Genomic DNA, 12225 nt, shown 5'->3' with positions numbered 1-12225 from the left:
GAAGGAGAGAATTTCTGTTGCCGACTGGGGTGGTTGGAGGGACCTGAGGGCTTGCAAGCGGTCAGTTGTGATAGATTTTTTTCCAGGAGTTATTTGCAGGCCCAGGTAGGTTACAGAGGGGGTGGCTATTTCGGCCTTTTTAGGGGATACGCGGTACCCCCTCGCGCCCAGAAAATTCAGCAAGAGGGTGGTGGCCCGTACGCATTCAGGGCGGCTGGGAGAGCAGACTAGCAGGTCATCAACATATTGAAGGACAACAGAAGGAGCGAGGTTGCAGTCAAGGAGGTCAGCAGCCAGAGCTTGCCCAAATAAGTGTGGGCTGTCCCTGAAGCCCTGGGGGAGGACCGTCCAAGTGAGTTGTTGAGAGAGGTCTGTGTGCGGGTCCTCCCAGGTGAAGGCGAAAATAAAGTATGAATCAGGGTGAAGGGGAATGGTGAAGAAGGCATCCTTGAGATCCAGAACTGAAAAGAAAGTAGCATCGGGGGGGATTTTTGAGAGTAAGGTGTAGGGGTTGGGGACAACCGGGTGTATGGGGATGACGGCATCGTTGACCAGGCGGAGATCCTGGACCAGTCGATACTCTCCAGACGGTTTGCGAACAGGGAGGATGGGAGTATTACATGGGGAGTTGATGGGAATGAGGAGGCCGCAACCTTTGAGTCTGTTAATGATGGGAGAAAGTCCAAGGCGATGCTTCCTGGAGATGGGGAACTGGGGACGACAGAGGAATCTGGGAGAATGTTCCTTAAGGGAAATTTTGACAGGCTGGTGGTGTTTGGCAACTGTGGGTGTTTCAGTGTTCCAGACCTGGGGGTTGACGTCTGGGAGGAGGGAAAGAGAGTTTGTGGGGGTTGACGTAGGGTCAGAACTGTGGAGTAGCGCTAGGAGGCTGCAGTTGGTGGTGGGAGAGAAGGTGATGCTGGCGTGGAGTTTGGCAAGAATGTCGCGACCTAACAGGGGCACGGGACAGGAAGGGATGACTAGGAAGGAATGGCTAAACAGAGTGGGACCATACGAGCAAGTTAACGGAGGGGTTTGCCGTGGGACATGGGGGGTGCCCTCAATTCCCATAACAGAAACCTGGGAAGGATGAGTTTCGCCATGGTAAAAAGGAAGTGCAGAAAAGGTAGCCCCCGTGTCGAGTAAGAAGGAGACACTTTTACCCGCTACCTGAAGCGACACCCTGGGCTCGGCAAGGGTAACCGGGGTTGAGGAGCCAGGGCCTCTCTAATCGTCTAAGAGCCCCAGCAACTTGGGACAGAAACCTCCGGAAGAATCCGACTTCCGTGCGCTCTGACCGGAAACCGGATTATCCAGGGTTGCCCCGCGTGGTTCAATTCCTCTGCCAAGAATGGCCGGGGCCTTGGACGCACTGGGGCAATCTGACTTCCAATGTCCCGTGAGCTGACAAAGGGGGCAAGGCTTAGTGGGCGGACGGGGTCGTGGGCAGTTGGAAGCCCAGTGACCCTCATTTCCACATTTGAAACAGGCTCCTGGGCACGTTCCCCGGGGAGGCCGCTGACGGCCACCCGTTTTTTCGCCTCCTGCCGGCCGCAGAGCTGCTACCAAGGCTTGGGTTTGTAGGGTGACCTTCTGTTTCATTCGGGCTTGGCGGACTGCCTCTGCCGCATCTTCCCGGGCTTTAAAAACTTTAAAGGCCATTTTTGCCAGGTCCTGTATGGGGGTTTCCGGCCCATCCTCAACCTTTTTTAATTTTTTCCGGATATCAGGGGCAGACTGTGAGATGAAATGGGAGGCGAGAACAGTTGCCCCGTTTTGGGACGCGGGGTCTAGCCGGGTGAAACGGACAAGAGCATCTTGCAAGCGGCTGAGAAAGAGAGCGGGATTTTCATCTGGTTTCTGAGTTATTTCTCTGAGTTTGTCATAGTTTACCACCTTATTGGAGACAGTATCCATGCCCCGTAGGAGATATTGGAGCATGCGATCACGAGCTGGGATGTGGGATCCTGGTCCCTCCTGATAAATCCACTGGGGGTCTGTGCTAGGGAGAACTTCAGTTCCAACGGGGACCTGGTTGGGGTTTATAGCATGGTCTCTGTCAGCTATATGCCTAGCCGCCGCTAGGATGCGCTCATGTTCTTCGGCGGAAAGAGTGGAAGTGCAAATGACACGGATATCATGCCATGTGAGACTATAGGCCTGAGTGAGGTACTGAAATTCCTTAATATAGGTGGAGGGATCGGCCGAGAAAGATCCAAGCCGGCGTTCAATTTGAGCCAGGTCTTGGAGGGAGAAGGGAACATGAACTCTGACGAGACCTTCTGCCCCGGCCACCTCACGAAGTGGCACCAAGACAGTTGGTGGGTGGGAACGAGTACAGGCCGCAACTGGAGAACTTAAAGGGGGCGGCGCCGCTACGGTCGGAGGGGAGGGGGACGGGAAAGGAGGAGGAGGAGGAGCTGTGGGAGTGGGGGCAGGGTCTGCAACTGGCGCAACAGTTGGAGGGGAGGAGAAGGACGAGGAAGGAGGAGGAGGAGCTGCGGGAGTGGGGGCAGGGTTTGCAACTGGCGGAGGAAGGGAGTTGGAGTGAGCAGGAGGGGGATGGGATAGGTGGTCAGGCAGCTCCTCCTGCTGTTCGTAAGGAGGGGGAGAGCTGACCTTGGGAGGGGAGCGAGCTAAGAGAACTTGATGAGTGGAACAGGAGGAGCAGAGGTCGGGGTGGGAACGCAAATCCCAAAAAGCCTGGACATACGGCACCTCGCGATCCTTGCCAGTACGGCGACAAAAATTGTCCAGATCTCGGAACACATTGGAATCGAAAGTGCCAGTCGGAGGCCAATGAGACTGGTTATCAAGTTTATATTGGGGCCAAGCAACCTGGGATAAGAAAATGAGCTTTTTCTTGCACAAGGTTTGTTTATATCCCAGTCTAGAAAAATTGAGGAGTAAGCACCCGAGGGGGGTGTTACTAGGGATTTTAGACTCCGTGTTCCCCATGGCGCGTGTGGCAGGACCTTCCCTTTAGCGAGATTGGGCTAGAGTGGTGTGGGAAGAGGCGTCCCGTCTGTCCCACAGCCCCTCTAGAGGGCGGTAGGAAGAGTCAGGGAGGGTGTCCCCTCGTCTGACCGTTCCTATTGTGGAAGTGGAAGTGGGGGAAGGACCAGAGGAGGCGTCCCTCGTCTGATCACTTCCAAGGCTCCTGGAGCCTGGTTGGAGGATCTGACTCTCGGGCCGGCCGGCGCTTGGCGAGGGATCCGTGGAGTGGGAGACGCAAAAGGAAAAGAGGCCACCACACGCACCGCGGGGAAGATAGGCAAGTAAATGGACTTACCTTATCCGGAGCGTGGAGGCCAATTCAGAGGAAGGGGGGGTCGCCGGAGGGAGGGGGCCGCTGGTGGACCAGCCGCCCACACCTCCCGGGTTTCGGCACCAAAGGTGCGACCCACGTAGACCCTTCCCAAAATAATTCAGTCCGAGGAGCCGTTGGGCCAAGTCCAAGTTTATTGGGATGTGCGGGCAACTCGAGCGGGAGAGGGAAGAGCTGCCCCCAGCAGCTGCCGGAGAGGGTTTTTATAGGGAGGGGGCCCGCGTAGGTGGGGTGTCATGGAGTGATTGGTGGAGGTTGGACATGGGCGGAGTGGGAATATCGTGGTGTGCAAGGGTTGGCTTAGCTTTGGCAGGCTAAAGTGCGGAGGTGATTGGTGGAGGCTAAACAAAGAAGAGGGAAGAGCCCCGTGGCTAGGTTTTGGCGGGCTGCTGTCGGGGCGTGTACAGGTTTTGGCGGGCTGACACGGGAAAGCAATTGGCTAGTCCTGTTGCTGGGCAGACCAACCTCCGGAGGCAGCCTGCTGGATGTGGGCCCCGGATATGGGGGATGGGCTATTTCTACCCAACAGTGATCCACCTGCTTCAGCCTCCCAAAGTGCTGGGATTATAGGCATGAGCCTCCTCGCCCGGCTTGTCTGAATAGCATTCTTCAATACAAAGAACCAGAGCTCCTTTGAAGAGTGATCAAGACTGAGCCAGAGAAAAGACAGGATGAACAGGGAGAACTTGGAGTGCCAGAAAGCAAAGAAGTACTTTAAAACCGGGGTGGGGAATGCTGGGAAGATGGCCGCCTAAGAATAGCTCAGGACTTCAGCTCCCAGTGAAAGTGCAGAGGGTGAGTGGACGCCGCATTTCCAGACGGACTCTTATTGCCCACAGACCAGGAGATACCCAGGCAGAGGGGTCGCCAGCGTCACAGTCCCAGCCGGTGCGGCTGTTTTGGCCCCCGTGGGGCTGATTCCGCCCGCGCGGCTACTGTGACCACACCCTGTTGCTGAGGTTCTCCATACAAAAGCCACTGGTCTGGGAGCCCTCTTAGCTGGCGATCGGAGCCCTGAGACGGCAGAGTTGCCCATACATCTGAAATAGCGAGCCAGGCCAGGAGATTCCTAGGCAAAAAATCCGCCAGGAGCCAGCGCTGCAGTTCGAGCTGACTCAGTGAGTCGCAGCACGGGAGATCCCGGCGCCTTTTCAACAAGCGACTGGAACGCGGGGTCGTTCAACTTAAAAGAAAAGACTCTGAGTCAGGGAGCCAGGTGATCAGGCTCGGTTGGTCCCACACCTCCACCCCAAACAACAATGAAAACAAAAACAGTAATTGGAAACCCTCTGGGTTGAGCCCTTCAAACCAAGCACAGCTGAACCGGGACGGTCCAGCTCGGTGGGGGAGGGGCTTCCGCCATTACTGAGACTCTCCACCGCTATGGAGGTAGGCTGCCGTTGCCGAGGCAACCTGCCACAACAGAGAGAGTCTGCCATAACAGAGGCGGGGCCACCGTTGCGGAGACAGTTCTAACTACACCCATATAAACAGGACTGCAGGGAAGAGCTCAGGGCAGCTGGGCGGAGCCCACAGCAGCTCAGCAAAGCCCCTGCAGGCAGGCAGTGGCTAGGCGTGCTGCTAGCTGGGCAGGTCAGACCTGAAAGAAAAATCAAAAAAGGCAGTAGTGCAATGGAAACTCATAAAGCTCCAACTCCCTAGGACACAGCACCTGGGAACAAAAAGTGCTTTATGAGTTCAGCTGCAGCAGACCTAAACATACCTGCCCAGCAGCTCTGAACGAACAACGGAGCTCACAACTCAGGACTTAAGCCCCAATAAAAGATAGACTGTCTCCTCAAGGAGCTCCCTGACCCCCATAGATCAAAGACTCACCTCATAAAGGAGAGAACGGACTGACAGTAGGCGAGCATCCTTCTGGGACAAAGATAGCAGAAGAGGAAACTGGCAGCAACCCTTACTGTTCTGCAGCTGCTGCAGGTGATCCGCAGGCAAGCAGGGCCTGGAGAGGACCTCAGCAGTCCTACAGCAGAGGGGCCAGACTGTTAGAAGGAAAGCTTAAAAAAAAAAAAAAGAAGAAGTAACTTCAGCATCCACGAACTAGAAGCTCACTCAGAGACCCAATCTGAAAGACAGTAATTACAAAGACAACAGGTGAATAAACCCACAAAAATGGGAAGAAACCAGCGCAAAAAGGATGAAAACTCCTGAAACCAGAACACCTCTCCTCCTGAAAGGGATCACAACTCCTCACCAGCAAGGGAACCAGACCGGATGGAGAAGGAGGGTGATGAAATGACAGAATCAGACTTCAGAAGGTGGGTAGTAAGAAACTACAGTGAGCTAAAAGAACATGTTCTAACCCAACGCAAAGAAAATAGGAACCTTGAAAAAAGATTGGACGAATTGCTAACGAGAATGGACAGCATAGAGAGGAATATAAGTGAGTTGATGGAGCTGAAAAACACAACACGAGAACTTCGTGAAGCATGCACAAGCTTCAACAGCTGAATTGACCAAGCAGAAGAAAGGATATCAGAAGTCAAAGATCAACTCAATGAAATAAAGAGAAGGCAAGAACAGAGAAAAAAGCGCAAAAAGGAATGAACAAAATCTTCAAGAAATGTGGGACTATGTGAAAAGACCTAGTCTACGTCTGATAGGTGTCCCTGAATGTGATGAAGAGAATGAATCCAAGCTGGAAAATACTCTTCAGGATATTATCCAGGAAAACTTCCCCAACCTAGCAAGGCAGACCAATATTCAAATACAGGAAATACAGAGAACACCACAAAGATATTCCTCAAGAAGAGCAACCCCAAGGCACATAATCGTCAGATTCACCAGGGTTGAAATGAAAGAGAAAATGCTAAGGGCAGCCAGAGAGAAAGGTCGGGTTACCCACAAAGGGAAGCCCATTAGACTCACAGCAGATCTCTCAGCAGAAACCCTACAAGCCAGAAGAGATTGGGAGCCAATATTCGACATCCTTAAAGAAAAGAACTTTCAACCCAGAATCTCCTCTCCAGCCAAACTAAGCTTCATAAGTGAAGGAAAAATAAAATCCTTTGTGAACAAGCAAGCACTCAGAGATTTCATCACCACCAAACCTGCTCTACAAGAACTCCTGAAAGAGGCTCTACACATATAAAGGAACAACTAGTACCAGCCACTACAAAAACACACCAAATGGTAAAAGAGCATCAACACAATCAAGAAGCTGCATCAACTAACCAACAAAACATTGAGGTAGCATCAAAATGACAGTATCAAATTCACACATAACAATACTATCCCTAAATGTCAATGGACTAAATGCCCCAATCAAAAGACACAGACTGGCAAATTGGATAAAAAGCCAAAACCCATCAGTGTGCTGTATCCAGGAAACCCATCTTACATGCAAGGATACACAAAGGCTCAAAATAAAGGGATGGAGGAAGATCTACCAAGCAAATGGAGAGCAAATAGACTGGATAGGGAAAATGTGGTACATATACACCATGGAATATTACGCAGCCATCAAAAACGATGAGTTCACGTCCTTTGTAGGGACATGGATGAACCTGGAAACCGTCATTCTCAGCAAACTGACACAAGAGCAGAAAATCAAACACCGTATATTCTCACTCATAGGCGGGTGTTGAACAATGAGAACACATGGACACAGGGAGGGGAGCACTACACACTGGGGTCCGTTGGGGGGAAATGGGGGAGGGATGGGGGGGTGGGGAGGTGGGAAGAGATAGCATGGGGAGAAATGACAGATAGAGGTGAGAGGACGGAAGACAGCAAACCACACTGCCATGTGTGTACCTATGCAATAATCTTGCATGTTCTTCACATGTACCCCAAAACCTAAAATGCAATTAAAAAAAAATGGGGTGGGGGGTGGTCATGTCAAAAAGACACAGGACTGATCTGCAGGAGCTACCAGTCACCAACGCTGCAATGATTTGAGCAATAAAATACATTACAGTGTATTGGAACATAACCCAAAGAATAAAACAAATGCCCATGAGTCTAATCCGAAATAAATAAATATACTTTGGGAGGCCAAGATGGCGGATCATTTGAGGTCAGGAGTTCAAGACCAGCCTGTCCAACATAGTGAAACCCCGTCTCTACTAAAAATAGAAAAATTAGCTGGGCATGGCAGCAGGCGCCTTTTAATCCCAGCTATTCGGAAGACTGAGGCAGGAGAATTGTTTGAACCCAGGAGGTGGAAGTTACAGTGAGCTGAGATGATGCCACGGCACTCCAGCCTGGGCAACGGAGTAAGACTCTGTATCCCAAAAAATAAATAAATAAATAAGTGAGAAAGAAGGCATAAATATTCCTTACAGAAGAATTTTAATTAATAAATACAGGAGGACTGTGTACAGTGGTTCACACATGTAATCCCAGCATTTTGTGAGGCTGAGGTAAGAGGATTGCTTGAGGCCAGGAGTTTGAGACTGAAATGGACAAAGTGAGACTCCATCTCTGCAGAAACTGAAAAATGAAAAATTAGCTGGGTGTGGTAGCGGACACCTGTAGTCCTACCTGCAAGGGAGGCCAAAGTGAGAGGATTGCTTGAGCTCATGAGTTTGAGGCTATTCTACCTCTGATTGTGCCATTGCATTCCAGCCTGAATGACAGAGTGAGACTCTGTCTCAAAAAATAAAAACAAGTAAGACAAAGAATGAGGAAAATAATCATTAGAATATCACATAATACTTGCTGCAAGATCTACAAATGAGTGCTAAAATTAGGTGAAATGTTAAGAAGAAACAGAATATTTGCATAGTCAGAGTATCTCCCCCAAAATATTTATCAATTACTGTGATGATTTCAATATATGTCAGCAAAGTCTATGCTCTTCCTGCCATTGGAAGGCACAACTTAATTCTCCCCTTGAGCAGGGGCTGGACTTAGTGACTCACTTCTGACAAATTGAGTAAAAGGAAAATATAGTAACTTTATAGTGGAGTAAACTGGCAGATATCACTTGACCCAAATGGTCAAGTTAACTGGTCGTAAGTCATGTTGATATCACATATCCTGCCAGGTGTATACTGCAGACCCTGGCCGATGGATGAAATGAGTACTCAGACGCAGGTATGCTATGTAAGAGCAGCTAGGAAACTGCCTGGCTGTAGTGGCCAGAGAACAGCCTGGAGAAGCTGAAGCTGCTTATTTTTGTTTAGTGAAGGCACAGTGCTGAAAGCCTATAGCTAATACGACCTGTACACAGTAGTATTCCTTGTTCCCCTTCCAGGGAACATCATGTGGATGATCAAAAGTCAGTTCCTGGTCAACATGAGTAAACAAAAACAAACTTAAGATAAATTCTCCCACACTTCCTTGTACCTTCTCCTTGCTTTGCCTCAGGGTTATAGAACAGCTGCCTTTGGCTTTCTGACCTTTCAGAAGGCCTGCTCCTTTCCCTGTAGTGCCTCCCACCACTCTGACTGATCTCCTACCGTACCCACTGATACGAAGTCAAGAGAAACACAGTTTACCTCTCTGATATTCTTCCCCCAAATCTGTAACCCCAGTCTTCAAAAGTGTCAAGGTCATGATAGACAAGGAAAGACTGAGAAACTGTCACAAATTGGAGGAGACTAAGGAGGCATGACAGCTAAATGCAACATGGTATCTTGGATTGAATCCTGGAACAGAGAGGGTAGTTAGTAGCTTAGTGAACAGTATTGTGCCAGTGTTAATTTCTTAGTTTTAATAAGTACATCATGGTTATATAAGATGTCAGTATCAGAAAAAGCAGGGGGGAAAAGGAACTCTGCTCTCTCTTTCCAATTCTTATTTATTTATTTATTTAGATAGGGTCTTGCTCTGCTGCCCAGACTAGAGTGCAGTGGTGTGATCCTAGCTCACTACAGCCTCAAATTCATGGCCTCAAGCAATCTTCTCACACCAGCCTCCTGAGTAGCTAGGACTACAGGTGCATGCCACCACTCCTGGCTAATTTTCAATTTTTTTTTTTTTTTTTTTTTGTAGAGACAGGATCTCGCTTGCTATGTTACCCAGGCTGATCTTGAACTCATGGCTTCAAGAAGTCATCACCTCGGCCTCCCAAAGTGTTGGGATTCTAGGTGTGAGCCACCATTCTCGGCCTCTTTCCAATTCTTTGGTAAATCTCAAGTTACTTAAAAGCGAAATGTTTCATCAAAAGTCCTAATACATCACCTGTGGCCCTGTAGGCATTACAAAATCAATACATAGTATACTTTTAAAATAAAATGTTTAAAGGAAAAGAGAGCTCAAAGGTGGGGCTTCACTTTAAAGAAAATTTAGCATATGTTGTACTGAACATTAAGGTATTGGACAACATTTTTGTTCGATTCTTAGCAAGCTCAGCAGGGATTGATGCTTGCTAAATTTTTAAGGATGACAAATAGTGAAGTCACACTATTTCTTCATTTGAAATGATGGACTGCCTTGGATAGTAAAGTTAAGTGTGTTTGTAGCAGCATGTGTTTGATGATCTCTGGGTATTTCAAATAGAATGAAAATTTTTCATTGAAGCTCTAGGGTTTGGTTTAATTTTTTTTTTCTTTCCCCAGATATAAAGACCTGATGCCACATGATTTGGCTAGAGCAGCACTTACGTAAGTAAATGCAGTTTTATTTCAGTTCTTATTTCATTAAAGGCACTTTCTCTGGTTTTTACATATAAAACAGCAATTTGTTCTTATTTTAGCCATCTGTACTACACAAATTTAAGCAGCTTATGAATTTCGGCAATTTTACTTTGTAAGCTTAACTGTGTCTTAGCATGACAATATTATTTTAATGCTCCCTCAGCTAGCCACAGGACTCTATTGATCAGCCTAAACATGTATTTGATGACTGCCTTAGGAACTTGTGTAAGGGTAGCTGAACAGATTCTGTAGATACTTACCTAGAAAGAAGTATAAAAGACACTTGAAGATTCATGTGCAAACCAAGTAAAAATGTAAAATTAGATGTAGTTAAATAAGATTGGGCTAGATAAATAATTTGGTGAGAGTCATTAAATGTGTTACTGTTTCTGGGTTGGAAATAACATAAGGGATTATCTCATTCATTTTCCATTGACACATTGCCTTTGTGTCTTGGTTTTTTGTTTTTTGGTTTTTTTTTTTGAGACGGAGTTTCGCTGGAGTACAATGGCACGATTTCGGCTCACTGCAACCTCCGCCTCCTGAGTTCAAGCAATTCTCCTGCCTCAGCCTCCCAAGTAGCTGGGACTACAGGCGTATGCCACCATGCCCAGCTAATTTTTGTATTTTTAGTAGAGACAGGGTTTCACCATGTTGACCAGGATGGTCTCGATCTCTTGACCTTGTGACCCAACCGCTTTGGCCTCCCAGAGTGCTGGGATTACAGGCTTGAGCCACCGCGCCCGGCCGCCTTTGTGTCTTCAGCTAGCCACAACCTTCCAGTTGACCTTTCTGCCCATTCTAACTCTGTTTTTTTTTTTCCTTCTCTTCCTGCAAGATGTCAGCCATGAGTGAAAGTAGCGGTTATTCTGTTTCCTTACTATCAGTTTCCTTTGTCTGATTTTATAATACCTATATTCATTCTCCCTTTGTTTTATAGAAACTATACTTTGGTATCTTTGTTTAATAATGGTTTTGTGATTGCTAAATGTACCGATTTTAGTCTTCTGTCTCTGTACTTTATAGCACTTGACAGTTTAAGCTGTACTCACTTGTCTTCTGTTGACTTATTAGTAATATGCCTTTATGATTTTTCTTCTGTATCCTGACTGATTCTTCTCTATCTTTTAAAAAAAAAAAGCTGGATTGGCTGGGCATGGTAATTCATGCCTGTAATCCCAGCACTTTGGGAGGCCGAGGTGGGTGGATCATTTGAGGTCAGGGGTTCGAGACCACCCTGGCCAACATGGTGAAACCCCGTCTTTAAAAAAACAAAAACAAAAAAAAAAACCTGTCTTCCTCTTTCTCTTTTTTAAAGGCATTTTGCAAGTTTCATTCCTTAGAGCTTTGCATTTCTCCTTATGCATACTTTCCTTTAAAAGTCTACTAGCTGGGCATGGTGTCTCACACCTATAATCCCAGCACTTTAGGAGACCAAGGCCAGAGGATCAAGGTTGGAGGATCTTTTGAGCCTGTGAGTTTGAGACCAGCCTAAGCAACACAGCGAGACTTCATCTCTACAGAAAAATTTTTTAATTAGCCAAGCAAGAGAATTACTTGAGCTCAGGAGTTGAAGATTGCAGTGAGCTATGATCCAACTACTGTACTCCATGCAAGACTTTCTCTCAAAAAAAAAATTATTTTTTCTTTGAATTCATAATTTATTTTTTTCTGGACAGAGTTTCACTCTGTTCAAGGCTGCAGTGGCTTGTTCTCACTGCAACCTCGAACTCCTGGCCTTAAATGATCCTCTCGCTTCAGCCTCCCAAGTAGCTGGGACTGTAGGTGTGAGTCAATGTATCTAAACCTCTTTTAGTTTTTTTAATTGATAAGTTTAGTCATTACTCAGTTTGAAGCTCAGCTTATTCTACATTTCATCTGCGGAGCTCCTTCAAGTTGGCTGCTGTGTGCCTTTTGTTTTTTATTATAATACTGGTTTTTGATGTGTAATTTGCATGCAATAAGATACACAGATTTTAATTGTGTAATTTGATGAGTTTTGATAAATGTGTATACCCCATGTTCCTGTTTTTGAACCATTGTGTTTATTCTTCTTCTTCTTCGAGACAGTTTCCCTCTTGTTACCAGGCTGGAGTACAATGGCACGATCTCGGCTCACTGCAGCCTTCACCTTCTGGGTTCAAGCAATTCTCTCCTGCCTCAGCCTCCCAAGTAGCTGGGATTACAGGCGCACACCATCACACCCGGCTAATTTTTTTTTTAGTAGAGATGGGGTTTCACCATGTTAGCCAGGCTGGTCTTGACCTCCTGACCTCAAGTGATCCACCCCCC

At 47.5% G+C, this 12225-nt stretch overlaps 1 protein-coding gene across 3 annotated transcripts in view; it reads left to right on the top strand.

The window, feature by feature from the left end:
• The window catches only part of HADHB (hydroxyacyl-CoA dehydrogenase trifunctional multienzyme complex subunit beta), a 53988-nt gene that overhangs the window by 21937 nt on the left and 19826 nt on the right, over positions 1-12225 (top strand). For all 3 annotated transcript variants that reach the window (XM_039480343.2, XM_039480339.2, XM_039480349.2), the window contains exon 5: positions 9856-9900. In XM_039480343.2, coding sequence (XP_039336277.1) covers positions 9856-9900 — 45 coding nt within the window. The remainder of the gene's footprint in view (positions 1-9855; positions 9901-12225) is intronic.

This window comes from Saimiri boliviensis, chromosome 1 (genome assembly GCF_048565385.1).
Source record: "Saimiri boliviensis isolate mSaiBol1 chromosome 1, mSaiBol1.pri, whole genome shotgun sequence".
Lineage (NCBI taxonomy): Eukaryota > Metazoa > Chordata > Mammalia > Primates > Cebidae > Saimiri > Saimiri boliviensis.
The sequence above is the reverse complement of the archived record's forward strand: the minus strand, read 5'-3'. Positions and strand labels throughout refer to the sequence as shown.